Source organism: Rhyacophila brunnea, unplaced genomic scaffold (assembly GCF_057557595.1).
Source record: "Rhyacophila brunnea isolate RB1 unplaced genomic scaffold, BYU_Rbru_1.0 scaffold_142, whole genome shotgun sequence".
NCBI lineage: Eukaryota > Metazoa > Arthropoda > Insecta > Trichoptera > Rhyacophilidae > Rhyacophila > Rhyacophila brunnea.
The window spans coordinates 167,438-189,886 of NW_028232799.1; the positions used below are offsets into that span (position 1 = coordinate 167,438).

Consider the following 22,449-nt stretch of genomic DNA (forward strand, 5'->3'; position numbering starts at 1 on the left):
ATAATGTCATTTACTCAGATTAAAGAGTTCCTTTCATAAAAGTGATAATATATTATGTAGGTATGCTGCGCAAAATCCAATTATGTCGCGCCATCGGTGGCGCCGAATGAACGACGATTGAAGACGAAGGTATTGAAACAAAATAATAAATTATATAGATTTATAGGTAGGTACATACTTCCGTATTTTTTTAATTTAACCAAATATTTTTGCCAGTCACTCGTGAGATTTAAAAGTTGCTGGATGTACCTATTGCAAAATAGATATTCATAATGATTATTAATCCACTGACATTTGACATAATCAATCAGTATTCGTGCATAATAGGTATTTACGTTAAGTAACAGCTAATTGTAATGAAAATGTACACTAGTAAGTACCTACCTAGATTATAATATCATATGTATCGTGCTGTGAATACAATACTGTGCAATACCTTCTTTTAAGTCGTTTTTTTTTTGTAAACATATTTTTTGCTGAGAGATTGTGGAGAGTGTGGATTTGTAGTTTATTTCAATCATCAACGGTTGAATGTTGAGACTATTAATTAATAGTGTATTTATGATTAAATTTAGGTTTATATTAAAAAAATAATGAGGAAAATTATTTTGTTTACATATTGTAGGGTACAATAATAGCATAGAAAAAATGGTGTGAAAATAATACATCTGCGTAGGTATTACTAAATGATACAAACCAAATGTGTCAGACATATCAACCAAATGGCATCTCAGACTCTGGTGATTTGGGTAAGTGTCTAACTAATATTATATTTATTCGCTTATTTATTTATTGATATTATCTAAATTTAATTTTGTATGTTTCAGCTTAGTGGTAGGTGTATATTTTATTAGTAATGTATCCATACCATGCCCCCCACAAAGGGGGGCTGACAGGGCTCTAGCCTGGGGCCCGGGCTCGATAAGTGAGATAAACACATATCACAAATTTGCTCTAATAGCAAAAAATTCGCCTGCAGCGCTATTTTCCTTCAATAATAATATTATTTAAAATTATGTGGTTACACAATACAATTTATAATTGTGTAGCGATACTCAAAAACTCCATAATTCAAGTGTATGTATTAAAATATACAAAAAAACACTAAATATACACATCAATTTTACCGCGTACACCATTTGGAAAACATTACTGTAGAGCGTCACACTGCTTTTATCCTTAGCAATAGGTAGGGGGGGCGCCAAAGATCCTAACATGGGGCCCGCTTCAGGATGAGGGGGCCATGCTTCATACGACACATTTCTTAGATATTGGAGTAATGAAAGGATGATAAAAAAAATGGGGCGGCATTTTGTCTAGGGACGTCACTGTTTGGTTTGTATTGCACTGACAGATATGTTCTTTTGCCACGTTGAAGATTATTATTGTACTATTTAACAACGTTTTGCCATTTGAATATTGAGATGCGCTGATCTCGTTATGATTGAGGAAATGTTTTCATTTTCGCTCCATTGTTTTGTTTTGACAACAAAACATACAAATACTAAATTCATATTGAAGTGTGTCAAGTGTTATTGTACCTATTCAGCGCCATCTTCAGATTAATCCAGCCTGAGCATATTATCTTTTTGCACAAGTAACGAGTGGTTCACTGTTCAGCTGTCAAAATTAGATCCCAGAATACTTGACATAGTGATTCTCCCTTTCACGTTTCAAATTGAATTAACTTTAAAAATCTCAAATCACAAATACCTATAAATAAATTAGGTATAAATAATATACATTCACATAATTCATTACCTACATGTCAAAATCAGACTAGTCCTTCACAAAAAACCGGTGGTAATATCGATTTCCAAAAAAAATGTAGCATCGATCTATGCATTACATTTTGTAAGTGTATTTAATGCTAGTGTATTATTTGTCACGTAACTATTCGTATCAAACTTTTCCCTGTGTGAACACGACAGACGCGTCAGTATAAGCACTCTATAGAACAATGACAGGTTATCCAAAGACAAAAAACGGGGGGGGGGGGCGAAAAAAGTAGGACCAGTCGTTGTGAATTAACGGCTTTCTACTTGAGTCGGTAATGACCTATTATAAATATTAGTTTCGACGGAAAATAGTTTTCAGTATTAATTGTGGCAACACTTTTCTAACTTTAACAAATGGATCCTGTCTGTCACGTAACACGTGGCTTCTGGAATATAAACCCTTAACATGGATGTAAAGCAAGAATGTGCTGGAGAACACTCCGATATAGAAGGCAAGTCTTTGTCTGACACGCTGACTAGCCATCCAAAAAACCCGGATCCTCGCTTTCATGTAACGCAAGTGAATGCGGACGTTTCAAGTTGCAATTTCGAGGTTAGTTTTTGAAAACTAAATTCCTTTACAATCACTTTAGATTGAGAATAACAATGGTTAGTTTAATATTGTAAACTGTGGCTTTTTTACATACAATGTAGGAACATAAGGTGATATTAAACTTTGTTTCAAAAAATTACTTACATGTTTATACAATTTGACAGCTATGATAGGTACATACGTGTGATATAAGTTAGGTTATCTACTAGTTCATGTTAAATATAATTATTATACATCGTTGTATGGACGTTTCGTGAACTGAAACTGGTTTTACTGTGTTTACAAAATGTAATAATGCTTCTTTCAGTACCTTATAGCGGAACTCTCTGATAAGACATCTGATGATCAACCAGCTGTCGTCAAGCGCGAGATCATTGAAGATATATCACACCCATTATATGATGATGAATACCCTGAACCGGGTTGTTCGAATTCAGATTACAGGCAAATACATCAGGTACGTTCAATTGTTCGTAGGTATATGTGCCGTTTTCTTCCCTTGATGCCGTCTTACATTGAAGGTTTGATTTTGTAATGCATCTTTGAAACTCCATAAGGAACTATTATATTATAATTCGGCCAAACTTGTTTCGTTTATTAATTGCGAAGCAGATTCGAGCTATTGGCGATTGCTAAAACAGATATTCTGAGACAGTATTGAGTACCTAGGCATATAAATCTTTTGAAAAGGTATATTTAAATATGGTGATATATATATCACAATAAATTCGAATATAAAGCAATAATGAATGCGATTATCTAAAATTGTGATCATTTGTATGTTGAATAAAATTAATCGCCCGTTAGTCCTTTTTAGGTAGGTAGGTAATACAATCTAAGCCTATTGTCTATAAAAAAAACTACTTACAGCCATAAAATACCATTAACAGAAGCAATATCTACGGGAAATGGGGTGAGAATAGACCAATATTTCTATTTTCAAAACTTTTTGTAAACATTTAATGGTGTAAGCCTCAATTTTTTTTAAATCACTACATGCTGCATGACAACATAAATTTAGGCGTTCCAGCTAAACAGTTTGACATGTCAAAACTGGCGCACTGCACATAAGCAAACCGGAATAGTTTTAGTTTTAACGTTTAGTTCACTGTACCAGCAAACTTCAAACCATTTTCTGACCGTCAGAAGTGGTTTGGTCTGAAACGACAAACCACTTCTCACGATCTGTCAAAGTGATAACTGTCCAGACAGGACCTCACCTAAAAATGATAGTCATTTATTATATTCCGTACCTATGTCATTTTCTCTACATAATATTGCGTTACCTATGAACAATATAATATTTTTAGGATTACGAAAAATTTAGATTCTTCTGCATTTATATATCGTGAGATGTACATATTAATCTTTAGACATGTACACAGTAGGAGTTCAGTAGAATTAGGTAGGTATATTAAAGCATAGTAACCGATACCTATTATTAATTAGTAACCGTATGCGAACAATAAACCGATTTTGGTCGTATTGTCCCATGATTCCACCCAAATTATCTATGCATAGAGTTCGATTCGATATCATCATTTTGGTATTTAGTGAGAGGTGGTGGGGGTCGCTACTCAATTTGTCTGTTCGTACACTTTTAGTTACCAAATTTCTCGCCTGATCCGAACCGGCCTTAACTCATTTAGTGCTAACACCCCGACTGGCGTGGTTGGAGTACTTGGCCATTCGATATAATTGACGTGTTATTTAAGTGTGGTAATTAAAAGTTCAAGGTCAGCACTGATTGTGTTCTCATTTAGTCCTAAGAACGCGACGGCACGTTTACATTAGTTGGTCATATGATATAATTATCATGATATTCAAATGTGGTAATTAATTAGTAAACAGTTGGTCAACAGTGAATCGGTCAAACCTCATTGACGTGCCTATTCAATCGAGGGCAATTTTTGAACGAAGCAGTACGCAAACAAGAAGCAAAACGCAACTAATAACTAATATAGGTCACACAAAACTTCTTCGTTCGTATCTACGTATTTGTTTTCATTGAACTAAGCCAAAAATAATTTACTGATGATGTTAGTTTTTAAAATTTAACAAAAACCAAGCGATAATATGTTATTAAATCATACAGAATTTTGGACATTTTATAGATGGAAGAATATTTTTTATTTATTTTGGTTTGGTATATATAGGCAAGGCTTAATGCATTTAAAAAAAACTAACCCGGCCATCTGTAATATGTACTCTTAATTGAACTAAACAAACAAGTATGACCGCAAGAGTGCACTATTTTATCGGATTGCTCATAACTTTGGAATGTCGTTCGTTGATAAAACATTCACCTGCCAAATTAAGTCATACATAGGCGACCAATTATTGCAGAAAGAGCTCTGGGAGACCCTTTCTGGCTAGTCGTAATGATGATACTGTTACATAATATTTATAATGTTGTCTTTTTCAGAAGCGTGAAAACGTTCTGATGAATATTAAGTATGAGAATAATGATGAGGGAGTTATCGTCAAAGAAGAATTTGTCGAGAATGCAATGCACCAAATTAATGATGAATTAACTCAACCTGGCTGCTCTAATCTACAATACAAGCCATTAGGCCAGGTATGCTTAGTTGTTTTTTAAGTCCGATGAAACTTTAAATTGTAAAAAAGTTTATAAGTTAAATTTAAATATTCTTTTTCCGAAAAAAATCGATACCTTCATGGCATTACATTTGAAAATGATTTCGGGCATATGGCCTTAGTATTATCAATTAAGCAAATTCTGGGCGCCCAATTTGGACTACTTTTATTAAAGCACTGCCGATCGTATAGTATGGGAAATGTAGGTTTCTAATACGTTAAATGCTGCTGGTTTATCAGCCAATACCAGTGACTTCACGAAGCCGCACACGAAGTAATCCAGAGATATCACGTCGCTCAACCCTGTATTCCAACTAACAGGTACATTTCTTAAAATCAAACTATCGCCATATCTTGATTTAAATAAGGCGATGGTTGCTGTCACTCTTTGGCACATCCTATTGAAATGACTGTTCTGCCGGATGAATCCGTATTAAAACAAAATATAAATCATGGTTCGATAGGGATATCCATTGACCTTAACGTGAGTTTTGGCCCCATTTTTAATAAATGTACGACGATGCCACCAGCGTGTAAACCACACCAAACGGTGTTTTTTTGTGGATCTAAGGAGTCTTCTAAAATGGTATTTTTCCGTGTGAGCAATTTTCCTTATTTTTGATTTTGCACTAAAATGCAATTATAAACTGCGTAAATCGACAACAGCTTTTCTAAGTAAATTTGGATATTTTATTAGCGTTGTTCAAGCGTGGTTCTAGTCATGAAGATTTTCCGGGCTTGTTATACTAATCATTAGGTATGCTCACATACTGTAACTTAAAGTTTAGAAAGAATTTTTATTTAGCTACATATTTTTTCCGACTTATACGCAGCGTACATGAAAACTGCACTTCTTGTTGGTATTGGTTTATTTGTCCCTGATAATTATCTTAGGAATTGAAGGCATCCGTTGTTTGTTTTCCCAAGGTGCAACACTAACATGCCATTGGTAATGCCAATTGGGAGGGTAATAAGTTTGTACAACCAAATCACTTCAGATATTGACATATTTCACCAGCGTCAGGATGAGTATGAGTGGGCATTGTTTTATAAATTCTTAAAATAGGTTCTGCTTCACTAATTCGGTGACTTCCTTGTTATTTATTTTTTTAATGTCTTCACTAATTGTACTGTTTAGTGCTTATCTTATCCTTTTATTAAATATATTTGTAGAAAATACTCTTTTATTCATATTCATTTTCTTCTAAATTTCATGTTGTAACCGTCTAATATTAATAATTTGTAATGCTCACCGTATTAAAAAATTTTTTTTTTGATTATAAATGTCAACAAGTGAGCGCAGTATAACGTATCGTTTTAATAGAAAAAACACTTAACAAGCGACGTAGTATCAGTGCTATATTAGTGAACATTAGAACATAAGTATATTTTATTGATATTTTATAGATTGTATTGCTTTTGATATATTAATATTCCTATTCTTTTTGTAGATTTCTACCCGGAAATGTTTTGCAGTACGTAAAAGTAAACCATTGGATATCGTTAAAAAATATACTGTTGATAATGACCCGAGTAACAACAAAATAGCACATGCAATCAATAAAAATAAGAAAATGTTGATGCAGCATTCGGAAATAACCATCGATGAACAGAACATCAAACATGAATTTCAGAAATTATACTTGCAAAAGGAGGTTCGAATTAAGTTGATAAGAGTTACATATTTTCCACGTAACTTTATTTGTAACAATTGTTGTGGAGTGTTTGAAACCGTAAAACATCTAAACCATCACTACGTTTCATGCATGAAGTCTCAGCATCTTAAGTCATACATGACACATACTGGTGAAAAAAGACATCAATGCGACGTGTGTTTTAAAAAATTTCTGCAAATTGGTCATTTAAAGACACATAAATTGACACATACGGGTGAAAAACCACATCAATGCGATGTGTGTCTTAAAAAGTTCACCTCAAATAAAGATCTCAAAAGACATAAAAAAACACACACTGGTAAAAAACCACATCAATGCGATGTGTGTTTTAAAAAATTTCTGCAAATGAGTAATTTAAAGAGACATCAAATGACACACACTGGTGAAAAACCACACCAATGCGATGTGTGTTTTAAAAAATTTCTGCAAATGGGTAATTTTAAAACACATCAATTGATACATACTTGTAAGAAACGACATCAATGCGATGTGTGTTTTAAAAAATTTCTGCGAATTGATAATTTAAAAACACATAAAATAACGCACACTCGTGAAAAACGACATCAATGCAATGTGTGCTTTAAAAAGATCATCGCAAATAGTAAACTTAAAAGACATAAAATGACACATACTCGTGAAAAACCATATGAATGCGATGTGTGTTTTAGAATATTCTCTCAAAGTAGTACTCTCAAAATGCATAAAGTGACCCATACTGGTGAAAAACCACATCATTGCGATGTGTGTTTTAAAAATTTCACTGCAAATAAATATCTCAATATACACAAAAAGATACACACTGGTGAAAAACCACATCAATGCGATGTGTGTTTTAAAAAATTTCTGCGAATTGGACATTTAAAAACACATAAAATGACACATAGTGGTGAAAAACCACATCAGTGCGATGTGTGTTCTAAAAAAATCTTTGCAAATAGTAAACTCAAACAACATAAAATGACACATGGTGAAATACCACATCAATGCGATGTGTGTTTCAAAACATTAATCACAAAAAATCAACTCAAAAAACATAAAATGATCCATACTGGTGAAAAACCACATCAATGCGATGTGTGTTCTAAAATGTTCATCGAAAGAAGTGAACTAAAGTTACATAAAATGAGACATACGGGTGAAAAACCACATCAATGCGATGTGTGTTTAAAAAAATTTCTGAAAATTAGTAATTTAAAAACACATACAATGACGCATACTGGTGAAAAACCACATCAATGCGATGTGTGTCTTAAAAAGTTCATCAAAAATAGTGATCTCAAATCACATAAAATGACCCATACTGGTGAAAAACCACATCAATGCGAAGTGTGTTTAAAAAATTTCTGCAAATTAATCATTTAAAAACACATAAAATGACACATACTGGTGAAAAACCACATCAATGCGATGTGTGTCTTAAAAAGTTCATCAAAAATAGTGATCTCAAATCACATAAAATGACCCATACTGGTGAAAATCAACATCAATGCGAAGTGTGTTTAAAAAAATTTCTGCAAATTAGTCATTTAAAAACACATAAAATGACACATACTGGTGAAAAACCACATCAATGCGATGTGTGTCTTAAAAAGTTCACTGAAAATAGATATCTCAAAATACATAAAATGACCCATACTGGTGAAAAACCACATCAATGCGATGTGTGTTTTAAAAAGTTCACTGCAAATCGATATCTCAAAATACATAAAAATACACACACTGGTGAAAAAACACATCAATGCGATGTGGTTTAATAAAATAAAATTGCATCATTCGAGTTCATTCATTCAATGAAATATCCTGTAAATTTCTTGGTTAGTACGTAAATGGATGCTGCCTTGAATATTATAGTATATGTAGACGAAAACGAAGTGATTATTGGGTGCCTCCTGAATACGATCATCCTAGGGAACATTTTCCGCAGAATTTAGAATGTGTGTATTAAGCCTTGAATATTTCTTATAATTGGGTCTCACATTACTTATTGATACATCCCCGGGGAAATGTTCCTTCATTGACGTCCACCATGGAACGATTGCAATTTTTGTAAAATCTATAAATGAATAAATATATAGTAATACTATCGACCAAATGTATGGATGAGGATTTAGGTATATATAAGTCTATATTAGGTGAGTTTATATGATTTTTTTTTAATAATGTTATAAAAAAGTAGGTTCCATGTAAGAGTATTATTGAACACTAATATCTCTTTAATTAACCCCATCAATTATTTTTCTTAGAATTGACGATTTCCACCCCTTGATTGTCGTATTTTTATTGTTCATAAAGAATAATGATCTATTATTATGTTTTGACGATTTATTATTATATGCTTTCGAGTGTATTGTTATTAATAAGATAGGGTTTTTTACTGACACTTCAACTATTCTTAATTTGTTAATTGTATTTTTTGTAACCTTTGACTTGATAGGTAGTTAATGGAGTTTTACCTTTTTTATTGTATTGATTTATTATTATAAGCTAAAGTAAAGAGAGTTTGTTGTCAGTGTGTTTACCTTTGGTGAGTGTACACGGCGCCTGAAAATGCCGAAAGGCGAAACCCGGGTCGCAAAAAACGACTTAAATGGAATAGTACAGAGCTTGAATAATTATTATATTAGAATAAATATGTATTTAGATAATAAAATGTTAGTCATTATTTTGTTAGTGTGTGGTGAATTGTGCTGTGTAAACGAACAAGATTAATGATAATACAGAATACTATAATTTACCCGTAGTAGAACAAGGATTGTAATTGAATGTTATCATTATAAAACCTAATTTTAAATGAAATGACATATGTGTGTAACGCCATGCATTCTATGAGAGAGTCCTAGATATAAGTTTCGTAGTATTAAGGTGATTTTTCTAAGTAAAGTTGTTATCGAAAAATAGTTAGAAAAGTTTATTAATCGATACATATATATTCAAAAGTAATGAGAGATAAAAAAAAATAAAGTTATAATGGAGTTCAGCATCAAAATCTGGAGTTCAGCATTACGGAATGCTGAACATTCCGAAAATACGTGTACAATTCGGTACATTTATGAAGGTTGGCGTAGTATTATGATGCAAGTTTTAATGTGAAAATTACGATAAAAAATTACATAAATCCATTATCTATGTCAAACATCAATTGTGAATTTGTTCACAAAAGAAATACTGCAATTACTTAATTATATCTTTATATATTTTTTTTCAAATTTAAGAAACATCGATTTAGAAGTTAAATAGATTGTAATTTAAATTGAAAAAAACTCGGTGTATACTAAAAAAATGCCTTTACAACGTATTAGAACATTTTTTAATAATTTTGATCATAGTTTTAACTTGTATCTGTGTTGAATGGGAACTGGATAAAAAACTGGAAAAATTATGATAATTCAAACATGTGGTCAAAAATAATTTTGACTCAATACCTAGGTACTTCAAACCACATACTCTGACGCTTCTGACTAAAAACAATCTATCAAGTGAGCGTATTCAAGTATTATGAAAAACTATTTTTAATGTTTGCTCTTGTGTCGAGCAATGTTCCCTCTAAATGTGTCCGCACACTTGTTTTCATCCCCCGCACAGCCCTCACACAAAAATATTGTAGGTACTTAAATGAAAGTTTCATATTATATAAAATATAGATATCGCGGAAATATCCGCCGATCAATAATCTGCTGACAGTTAAAGAATGATCCCTAAATTAATATCTAATATCTTGTTGATACTCGCATCACTAATTTTATTAAATAATTCTCAAGTCCATAAAAGTATATTCTGGAATAATCTAGGTAAACTGATTATTTTAATCAAAAAAAAATATCGTGAGCTAAAAGTGAAACACACTTGATAATAATATAAGAAATGTTCATTAAAAAACCCACACCTCAGATAAAGCCGTTTAAAAGTACTCGACGTGGGGTGTTTTAATTATCAAGCAAAAGTTTCATCAGTATAAGTCGTCTGCCGAGTGAGGGCACCACTTGCTAACATTTGACATAGCATTCAATACTTGTTGTACATTGATGAGCTTAGTTCTAATTTCGAACATCGGGCCATTTATGATGGTATATTATCTATAGTAAAATAATAATATTAATTTAGCTCTCATTATATCTTAAAAATCCGCTTTTAATCAATTCGGTAATTAACAAATTTTAATTTAAAACTTCAATTTCTTATCTCATTTCCCAGTGGATTATTTCATTAAAAAAATCAATATTGTTTTCTTGTTAATTGGTATTAAGCCGGCGCTCGATTGGCACGCAAATCAGATGATTTACAGTCTTAGGATTTTTTTTTGCGTTGGATTTCAAACATGTCTGATATTTTACTCTCCGACTTGCCAAACTTCGTCATTCGATTAGACATTAATACGCTATAATTCGGACCGAAAAAAATCTGTAATTGTTTTAAACAATTTCATTGATTAATTTGTTAATTCACACATTAGAAAATGAGAGATTTACCAATTATTTTTTTATTTGTATTTATGAAATTCATAAAAACAAATTGTGTTGTTTTCACTGCTTTATTATTTTATGCAAGTCTTCATATAAATAACACAAAATTATAGGATTATCGGAAGACATTTCGATAATCAGAAGTTTTGTCTTTTGACAGCTTGACTTTTTATTCGTTCGTTGATGTATTTTTGATGTTGCATGTGTATTGATTTCCAATATTCGTTTCTAACCAAAATTGCGATGAAAATGCAGAAATGAGTGACCTCTTATTAGAAATAATGATAAACAATTTTCTTGTCTTGTCTTACCTTGTTTTAAAATATTAAAAAAATAGTATTTAAATTTAAATTTCGTGATTTCTGTTATAATAATTATCAGTAATTCAAATATATATAATTTTGAATCATGACATGCCTTATTTATATAAAATAAATTACTGCTTTGCAACGTTTTGTGTTTTATTTTACAACGTTTTTCTTAGCTCGTATTCTTGTTTGTACGGTGGTTATTTGTCTACTACATGTCTTGCAATCGATTTTTCACTAACTTCCCGAGTAGTTAGACATTTGAAACTTTTTGAATATGTCAGAACACGATGCAAGTGCATTCTTTTAATACTTTTAGCCATCTTTAAGCAGAATTGAATTCATTTTCAGTTAATTCTGTTTTGAATGGATTGGTCTATTGGACTATTTATGTTTGCTAAGGGGGTGGTCTTAGCAACTAAATTATTAATATATACGTGCGTTACCTACTATGAAATCAAAATGACATTTCAGTTTTCTATATTTCTTTGTTTTTTATTTACTTCATATGAAGTACAAGTCTGAGCAAATTGAGTATAATATTTCACCAAAAAATTTAAAAACGTTGTATATTAAAAGTTCTTTTTATCTTGTAATTATTTAAACTTGCAATGCTCATCAGCTGTCATATTTAGGTACCTAGGTACTCCGTAGGTTAAAACTTGCGCTGGTGGTTGGTTTCTATCCCATACTCTTAGCTAGTTCATATTCATGATACAGTCTCTACAGCGTTTGTTTGCTAGACCTAGCATTTGTCGATAGGCGTCTAGCTTGCAATAAACGCATCTGACTTGTGGCTTTCTTTGATGCGTCCAACAGCTTTAATGTATAGAAAAAATGTTATAAATTTAGTATCTTTATTTTCATGGGCATTAAATTTCTGACGATCAGATACTTAATGCAGGTAGATTGTATACCTGTTTTAGTGAGAAATAAAACACGATGAAACAATTATTTTTGAATTATTTATTGACGATTTTGTATATTATTCCGAAACACCGCGAATACAAAATAATTTAACGTTATTATTCATGTAAAAAGTATATATTTTTTTATTAATTAAAAAAAATTAAGGGTGAGAATATAAAAAAATATTATTTCAAGACGATCACAACGACAATTAGAATAAAAAGTACAAGCAAATCAACGACAAAAGAAAAGAGGTAGAGAAAAAAACAGAGCAAAAAATAATTTTGTAGAAATAAAATAATAAAAATAATTAAATAAAAAAATACTAATTAAACAATACAATTTTAAAAACAGAGTACATCGCTAAAAATGTCTTAACATTTCTAGGGAGTTCATTGACCAGCCGCACAGCCCTCCCTATTGGTGCCTGGTGACCCCGACACAAGGAAACAATTTTAGCCAAATTAACGCGGGCATAAAAATTATAAATTTTCAGAATATCGGGATTCGAAACAATATAAATAAATAATGTATTTTATACCGAATGAAAAAAAAACATTTATAATTTTAAAACAATATTTATAGATATTACGTAGCTATTGTAGTTAGTTTTACAATTATTGTAATACTGCCACTCATTTTTAAAAGAATATTAATAATATGTACCTACTGCGTTTGTGTCAAATAATCATACATTGGAAAGATCACAATATAAAACATTACATACCTAATATTACTAAAGCAAGTAAAATAATTGCTTGCATTGTGTTTATTAAACGTATATTTAGTTGACATGCTAAATTACTGAGGAAAATCTGTTCAAAAAAACTTACAGAACTTGGAAGCCAAAGGCATTTTGACGTCTGCTAGAAGCCCGGTTGGGAAAAATGGAATTAATTGACATGTAGTTAAAGCCACAACCCCAAGTTTTTTCCATTTGAGGATGTCTCTGAGGAGTCCACAGAGACTTGAATCATTTACGAGCGGACTCATAGTAATATGAACAGGGGTCTAACAAGACATACCAATATTTGACACTATAATCTTCAGCTTATTATCTGTAATATTTTTAATTAAGTATATAAAAAAAACTACTTAATCTACATAATATTTATAATAATTTCTATATTTTAGCCGTACGCCATTGACAAAATATACAGCAACGTTGTTTTTGTACCTCGCTCGGTTTGTGTGCTAGTATTGACAATAATTGTGATTAATTATTAGTATGACGTGTCTTTTCATGCTTTTTAAGAGTATAAAGTTGCGTGAACTTGGATTCACAAACATCGCATTTGTGAGATTTTCGCCAGAATGTGTCCTTTTATGAGATTTTAGATTACCTATTTGCGAACATTTGAATAAAAATTCATCGCAATGATATGGTTTTTCACCAGAATGTACCAATTTATGCTTTCTAAGGATACACAGGTTTGTGAATTTATATGGACATATGTCGCATTTATAAGGTTTTTCACAAGTATGTGTTTTCTTATGTCGTTTGAGATCATTAGCTAATGCGAATTTTAATGAACATACATCACATTGAAGTGCTTTTTCAACATTATGTATCATTTTATGTTTTTCGAGATCACTAACCAACGTTAATTTTAATGAACAAAAAGCACATTGATTTGGTTTTTCGACATGTTTTACCTGGTGTCTTTTGAGATTACCTAAGTCCGAGCACTGATATGAGCATATATTGCAATGATATGGTTTGTCACCAGAATGTGTCCTTTTATGCTTTTTGAGAGTAATACTTTGCGTGCATTTATATGAACAAATATCGCATTGATAAGGTTTTTCACCGGTGTTCGTAATTATTGTATGTCTTTTGAGCGCACTAACAAAAGCAAATTTTAAGGGACAAACAGGACATTGATGAGCTTTTTCAAAACTATGTGTCATTTTATGTATGTTAAGTTGACTGAGTTGCCAACATTTAAATGAGCAATCATTGCAATGATATTGCTTTACACCGCTATGTTCTTGCTTCATGTTTTTGTCATCTGTTGTTATCTCAGGGCGCTTTATCGCCCTTTCTTGAATATCGTCGGATGTAGGTTCCGAGTGATTTTCGATATCACTCCCTTTGAAAGATGTATTTACATCCACATCGCTCAGTCGAATTTCGTACTTATTGGAGCGTTCTGTGACCATTCTCAGGGTAGAATTCTATAAAGAAATTACTATTGTTATATTAAAATCAATTGTCAATCAACGTATTAAATTAAGTTAAGTGTGGCTGTCATAGGATTCCTGTAACCCAGATCTCAATATTATAATATTATTTATTTTATAATTTTTTTTCAGTAGTCAATACAATAGTCAGTACCCATATATACAATGAATTAGTAATGCTATGAGATAGCGAACCTACAATTTGAAAAAGTTAATTATTCTGCATGAGTCAGAGCAGCGGTGTCCAACTGGCGGCCCGCCATAATTTTATTGCGGCCCACGAGCTGTACAGCAAATTTTTCATTAAAACTTGGGGAGAGAATTACCCATCATACATTAAAACAGCGATTTCCAAACTGGTGGCGCGGAGTTTAACATAATTAATACAGCCATCCACGGTGGCCGCGCGGCTTAAGCGTTGGACTATCACGCCGTGGGTCTCAGGTTCGAATCCTGGGTCTGGCAAGTACACATATTGTTTTTCAATTTGTGTGTGAGTCAGGGAATGGACCTAATAGGTTGAGCAAGTGGCTGACATCCATTTCTCGTAAAAAGACAAAATCTGTTAATACAAACTTCTACCCTGTGGAGGCCCATATGATCCTATTAGGATCGGACATACACCCCAGGTACCTCACTTTTATATTACTATTGTGAAGCGCGCTGGCTATCTCGTTAAAAAAGAAGTAAATGGGTCAAATAATCATAACGTTGAAATTTGAGGCAAATTTGTTTAGGAACTAAAATTTTGTTGTGAAACTTGTATATTTGGTTAAAATTAAAAAAAAAAAATGAGTGAATAAATCAATGCAAGGACTACTAAAATGCATTCACTGATTTAAAAAGACAAAGTGAAGGCATTCGTAAAAAAATTAGAGTAAGGAAATCAAAATTACTAAAAAGTAAGTTTGCCATGTCTCCACATTTCAATGATTTCTACGCAAGATATATTGAAGCAAACAAAAATCTATTTACTGAGTTCTTTGTTAGTTTGCTAATGTACTTTTCACATTATTTTATTAATAGGCGCTGCTTTGTTTCAAAACAAAATATGTTAACACAAACCTTTACCCTGTGGAGGCCCATATGATCCTATTAGGATCGCACATGGTCGTAAGAGATTATTTCATAATGATTTCAACATATTATTTTATAGTAAGCCGGTCAGAATCGATTGTACACTCACTCGATTGCAGGTTTCCGTTAAAGACACATCGCACCGAAATTACGTTATGTTTTTTGTATTGCATCGATTGCACCCTTGTCGTTATTTGAAATAGTAAATAAATTCTCGTCTCCTCCATCATCACGAATAACTACTACTGTCTTACATATGCAATACCTATCCTCTGCCCTACCAGAATGCTACAGGTACAATTCTGATATTTACAGTGACATTTACTTTTGGTTCATATCATTGCCGACTCAAGTAGAAAGCCGATACATTCACAACGACTGCTCCTACTTTTTCGGCCGCTCCCGTTGTTGTCAATGGATGACCTGTCATTCTATGTCATTGTTCTATAGAGTGCTCATACTAACGCTTCTGTCGTGTTCACACAGGGAATGGTTTGATTTGGATAGATGAGATACATGATAAATAATACACTAACATTAACACACCTTCTACAAGTGTAATGCATAGATCATTGCTACATATTTCTTGGAAATCAATAATATTACTACCGGTTTTTGTGTGAAGAACTAGTCTGACTTTGACAGCTGATGAATAATAGGAATGTATATTATTTAAAAATAACACTGATAGTTAATTTATTTGATTTGAGAATTTTTTATAATTCAATTTGAAACGAGAAAGGACGAATCAATGTGTCAAGCAATCTGGGAAGTGATTTTGACAGCTAATCAGTGGACCACTCGTTGCTTGTGAAAAAAGATATGCTCGGGCTTTATTAATCTAAAGATGGCGCTGGCCATATACATATAATTGAACGTACCCGATCTTCCAGACTGCTTTCTGGTGCAGAAAAATTAGCTTCAGGGTCCTCAATGTAAAATTGGCGTAAAGTGTTTTTGACAAACTCGTCTTTGACATCGACTTTCTCATAACCAGTCTCAGATTCAGTAAAGCTCGTAGTCGTGGACTGAAAATATCAATAAAAAATGTAACTGCACACATCCTAATAAAAATGGACTATACCAGGATTTGCGAAACTTATTATGTACGCGTGCCAAACTTTCTCAAATATTATATTTCGCCTGATCTTAACAGCGTACCTCTACCCTTCACTTCTGGACAACTATACTACAGATGTTAATTATTATACTAAAAGATATTTATACTAGGTAAGAAATACTCTGTTCAAAAATAAATCAAATTAATTAATACACCTTGCTTATCAGAAAACATTATAATAATAATATTGAGGTACTGAAGCAGCATCAAGTCAGTTATTAGGAATTTAATACAATATCATGAGGAATCAGAAGTCAATCATTATTGGTCATACCACTAATTTAATTCTTGACTAGAGAGTGAAGATCACTGATGAGAACTCTGCCATTCTGGGCAGTGTTGACCTGTGTGTCCCTGATAACTATCTTAGAAATAGAGAACATCAGTTGTTTATTCTCCCAAGGTGCAGAACCAACCTGCCACTGGTAATGCCAATTGGGAGGGCGATAACTATGTTCAACGAAATTGCTTCGGGTGTTGATATATTCCACCTACGTGAGGATGAGTATAGGTGGACGTTATTTTATAAATTTTTAAAATAGGGTCTGCTTAACTCATCCGGTGTATTTCCATGTACCTATATAATTAATATTTTTGTATGTACTTATTTCTACTGTTTAATAACATATTATCTATCTCTTTTTTATGTCATGTTGTGAACGTCTTAAACTTATAATTTGTAATGTCCACAATATGTAAAAATAAATAAATTGAAATTGAAAATTGAAATTGAATATGTGTTGCCAGACAACTATAAAGTATTACTATATACTGGATGAAACCAACTTTATAGAGCTGCAGATATATTAATTTATTTTACGCATTTATTTTTTTAACAGTTTTCCTTTTATACAATAATAATATAATACATGATTGAAAAGTTTGATATATTATCATCACAAAGCAATTAGGTACCTACATATTATTAATTATATTTATATTAACATGACAGTATGTATAAATGTACAATATTAAGAGACATAGTAACCATGCATATGGTAGATATTATCCACATATATTGACATAATTAGGCGGTTTTTTCATAGTAATAATGATACATATTTTAATAAGATATGCACTTACATAAAAAAATTCTCCATTTTAATGTTGATTTAAGAAAAATCGTCAATGACTTTGAAATTGTTTACTATGAGATTCATTGCCAGAATTTATAAGTTTTAAATAGTCTTCATTCGTAATATGGTTCGCTAAAGGCCTCAAATGGAAATGGGCTGGACACATAGCTCGAAGAAGGGACAATCGTTGGACAAATGTAATCATTCAGTGATACCCAAGAGGTACAAAATGTCCGTAAGGTAGACCTAGAGGCCGCTGGATCGAAGAAATGAAAAAGTTCTGCTGAAGTATGTGGCAACGCAACGCACAGGACTGAGAGAAGTGGAATCAGCTTGATGCCTTTATTCAGCAGTAGATAGATACACGCTGATAAAATAGTCTTCATGCATCCCAGCCCATCTATTTTCTACAAAAAGCTGCTATCGAGGATGGTTTATTATATTAATATATTGAGGCAGTTAATTGGTACAATAAGTTAACCGACCAAACTGTCAAAATGACTGTCTCATGACTGTGATAACTTTTAGAGCGAGATAGACAGTTTAGACGACTAACTTATTGTAACAGTTATAATACATCAATACCTCATAAATATGATAAATTAACCTTCATACTACAAAGTAAATTATTCAAAGTCACAAATATGTTGTGGTAATACATTAATGACCTTTTTTTTGTATAAATTCAAAGAGTCCAACAAATTTTATCTCCAGCAAACTAATTTGCTTAGGTACTATAGTGTGTGGAAAAAGGTGATTGGGTAGCTAAAACAAGTGAATGCGCTCACACAAACGGAATAGCTTGGTAGTTAACAAAAAATGAACATACAAACTTTTGAGTGATGGTGAGTAGGTATCAAATGTGATAAGTAATAAAAAAATCTTAATAATATAGTCATCAGTTTCTTTAGCACACACATGTACAACGATCAAATACTAAACTAATTCAAGTAATTATATGAATCTATCTAAATAGAGTTACCTCAATGAAGAAGTGACAAAGTTATAGCTGATCCAAAATTGAGATAGAATGCAATTGTCACCGAGGAGATGAAATCTTTACATCTAAAATCGGACATACCTGTTGTACTGGTCTGTAATCTGAATACGAGCATCCTGGTTCAGGATCTTCATCATAAAATGGGTGTACTGTGTCGTCGTCAAACTCGCGCTTGATTTCGACAAACCCACAGTCAGTCTCAGGTTTTGCAGGGTCCTGAAAGGAACATAATACTATGCGATCACAATATAATATAATAGTATAGCCCATGTATCTTATATTAATGATATATTTTGTAGGAGAATTTATTGGAGTATATGTTATTATAGACCAGTTAGCGTACGCTTCCTCAAGGCTATACTTCAGCTGGGGCACGGTCTAAAACGATCGAGACTACGCGTCGCGAAGATTTTGCAAACAACGCGTGCAGAAAAAAACATAATTTGTCATAAAAATTCGACATGCGTCCATTTAATGTTATGTTAATTGTTCTATTAGTAATAATAATATATTCATTGAAATGTATTCTTTTTTAAGAAATTGGTAACGTTTTTAGTCATCTTTACACGATTTAAGAATTAATTCCCCCGACGCCATCACAGAACAAACTTTCGTGTTGACAGCTCGACTTTCGCTATCCGATTGCCAGCGAGTCCGAAATTTCGTCGCACCTATATTGTTGAAAATTATTTTTTTTCCGTTTCACTGAAGTATGCTCTTAACAGAATTAAAAAATAGTTACCTACCTACGCAATGTTTATTATTTAAATTCAAAAAATTGAGTATAATATACTATGAAATAATAAGAAAATTAAATACAATCACGAAATGTGTTTGACAGTTGGCTATCTCATTTTATGTTGTATCTCATGCAGGTATACTTCGTTTCACAAAATATTATTTTCTAGATTATGGCAACACGAACGAGGACGCTTCATTTTCCTTTCTGGCACTGAGCAGGGCCGTAGATTGATATACGCAGACCAAAGCTCAAATATTGAAGCATGGATACTATTATCAAGCGCGATCCTGATGAGGAAGTGCAGCCTTGGTTTGAAGTACCAATAATTACGAACCCAAACGTCCCGGACGCCTCCACCATAAAGCAAGAGAATGCTGATGATTCAGGTTACAAGTTTGAGGTTAGTTTTTTTAAGAATCTGTCAAATACTACTGCAAAACACCAGTATGGAGTACCTATAGTATGTTTTTATATTTTACAAACTATTTAAAAATGTTTTCTAATTTTGTTTAATCAATGACACTCTAACATTCAATTCAGCAGAGTATTATTTTATTTTAGTAATAATTGTTCGGTCAGTACATGCTAGGCGTATAACTCGTTTACACGTGCATGGATTTACTGCTGACAGTACGTATTATCGCGGCCGTAACAAGAAAATGCACGTATTGTCATGCATGTTGCAATATTGCATGCATCAATCTAAAAAGTTCGGAAGCTTCTGAATTTTTATGCGACAAATCTGCGCCAGCGCAGTAGAACGATAGTGGCGAACCTGGCGATAAAAAACAAACTTCCCCGCTCATTTTGAGGTGAACCGATTTCTTTACCGTGAAATGATAAGATCGCGTCTCGCTCACTCTTGTTGAATGAGATTGGAGAGAGACAGCACTTTTACGTTTAAACAACTATTGTCACGACAGTTTAAAATACTCACGATTGCTGCAAATAAATCCATGCACGTGTACAAGCACTATTAATCTATCTATACTGCTAGATGTGTGTATCTTACTTAAAGATACTGCGTTTTTAAACGAATATAGCTAACTGTCAAACACATTTCGTGATTTTATTTAACTTATTTTTGTATTAAAATAATAAGCATTGCATGGGTAGGTGATTATTTTTTAACTCTGTTAAGGAAACGTACGCTAACTTCTCTTAAATAAATAATAACATAATATAGGTACTCTAATTCTCCTACAAATAACAAATATATAACGATACATGGGCCATATTATATTGTGATCTTATAGTATTATGTTCATTTCAGTACCCCGCAAAATCTGAGAAAGACTTTGGGTTTGTTGACGTCAACCGCGAGCTTATCGAAGATACAGTAAACCCATTTTATGATGAAGATCCTCAACCAGGATGCTCTTATTCAGATTGCAGACCAGTACAACAGGTATGTCCGATTTTATATGTAAAGACTTCATCTCCTCGGTTGTCTTCTGTCGAAGGTCGGCAACCGAATTGCATTCTATCTCAATTCTGGATCAGCTATAACTATAACTATGTCACTTCTTCATTGAGGTAACCCTATTTAGGTACCCAAATTCATATAATTACCTACTTGAATTAGATTAGTATTTGATCGTTGTACCTGTGTGTTCTAGCTGATGACTATATTATTAAGATTTTTGAAATTATACTTCTTTTGGCGCGTTTGGGAAATCAGATCAGAGTGTATTTTTGGCGTGTGACATGTAACACATAATTTATTTTTTCACACAAAAAACGCACTCGATTGGATTCGAACCACCGATTGTTCGCTTATCAGGCGAACGCACTACCTTTACGCCACGGTATGGTACTGGAATCGTGACGATTATACAGTATAATATTATAGTTAAGAATTGTTTCATTGCCTAGGCAGTGATTTATTATTGTCGGTCATTTGCAATTCCTTACGCAAACAAACGTTCAAACGCCAGAATGACAGTTGGTACTTTAAAAATAAAAACAACGAGAAACCATTTTATAATTAAATAATACGAGTTAAAGTGTATAGAAATAAACCAACTGCGTTCCAATATGCGGTTCTGAGTGTAATTTAACAATATAATTAAGAGCTAGTCAAATAATCTAGTTTATCACAAGTTTTATTTTTGTTTTGTTACGCCAAAGAAGTATAAATTCTAACGCGCGTACATAAGTACACACACCGATTTTTTTTCATTACTTATCATATTTGAAACCCACCATCACTCCATAGTTTGTATGTTCATTTTTTGTTAAATACCAAAGCTATTCCGTTTGTGTGAGAGCATTCACTTGTTTTACACTATTCACCCTTTTTCACATTCTATAGTAAGTAAATTACTTTGCTGGAGATAAAATGTGTTGGGCTCTTTCAATTATATCTATCTAGCACTAAAAACTAACACAGCCAAAATAGTGGCTGTTAAAACATATCACTTATTGACAGTTTAGCTTTAGACGGGTAACTTATTGTAACAATAAGCCGTCTCGATACATAAATATGATAAACTACCCTCGATAGCCGCCGATAGCACCCTTTACATAGAATTGATGGGCTGGGATGCATAATAATATAGACTATTTCATCATCATCAGCCTATATCTATCCACTGCTGAATGAAGGTTTTTCCAAGCTGATTCCACTTCTCTCTGTCCTGTGCGTTGCGTTGGCACGTACTTCCGCAAAACTTTATAATTTAATCGATCCAGCGGCCTCTAGGTATACCTTACGGACGTTTTGTACCTCTTGGGTACCATTTAATGACTAGATTTTTCCATCGATTGCCCCCTCTTCGAGCTGTGTCAAGCGCATTTCTATTTGAGGCCTTTGGCTAACTATATTACGAATGAAGACTATTTAAAACTTATTAATTCTGGCAATGATCTCATAGTACTTAAACAATTTCAAAGTCATTGACGATTTTTTTTTAAATCAACATCAAAATGGAGAATAATTAACTATTTCTTTTATTCAAACGAATAA

The 22,449-nt window shown here is 32.6% G+C and overlaps 1 protein-coding gene across 1 annotated transcript; it reads left to right on the forward strand.

The window, feature by feature from the left end:
- The first annotated feature begins 2,184 nt into the window (after positions 1 to 2,184).
- LOC147075508 (uncharacterized) lies at positions 2,185 to 20,824 on the forward strand. Its single transcript, XM_085942397.1, is given in 6 exon segments — positions 2,185 to 2,331; positions 2,639 to 2,788; positions 4,757 to 4,909; positions 6,381 to 7,935; positions 7,938 to 8,196; positions 20,755 to 20,824. Coding segments are annotated over 6 exon segments (2,334 nt in total).
- Positions 20,825 to 22,449: the final 1,625 nt, after the last annotated feature.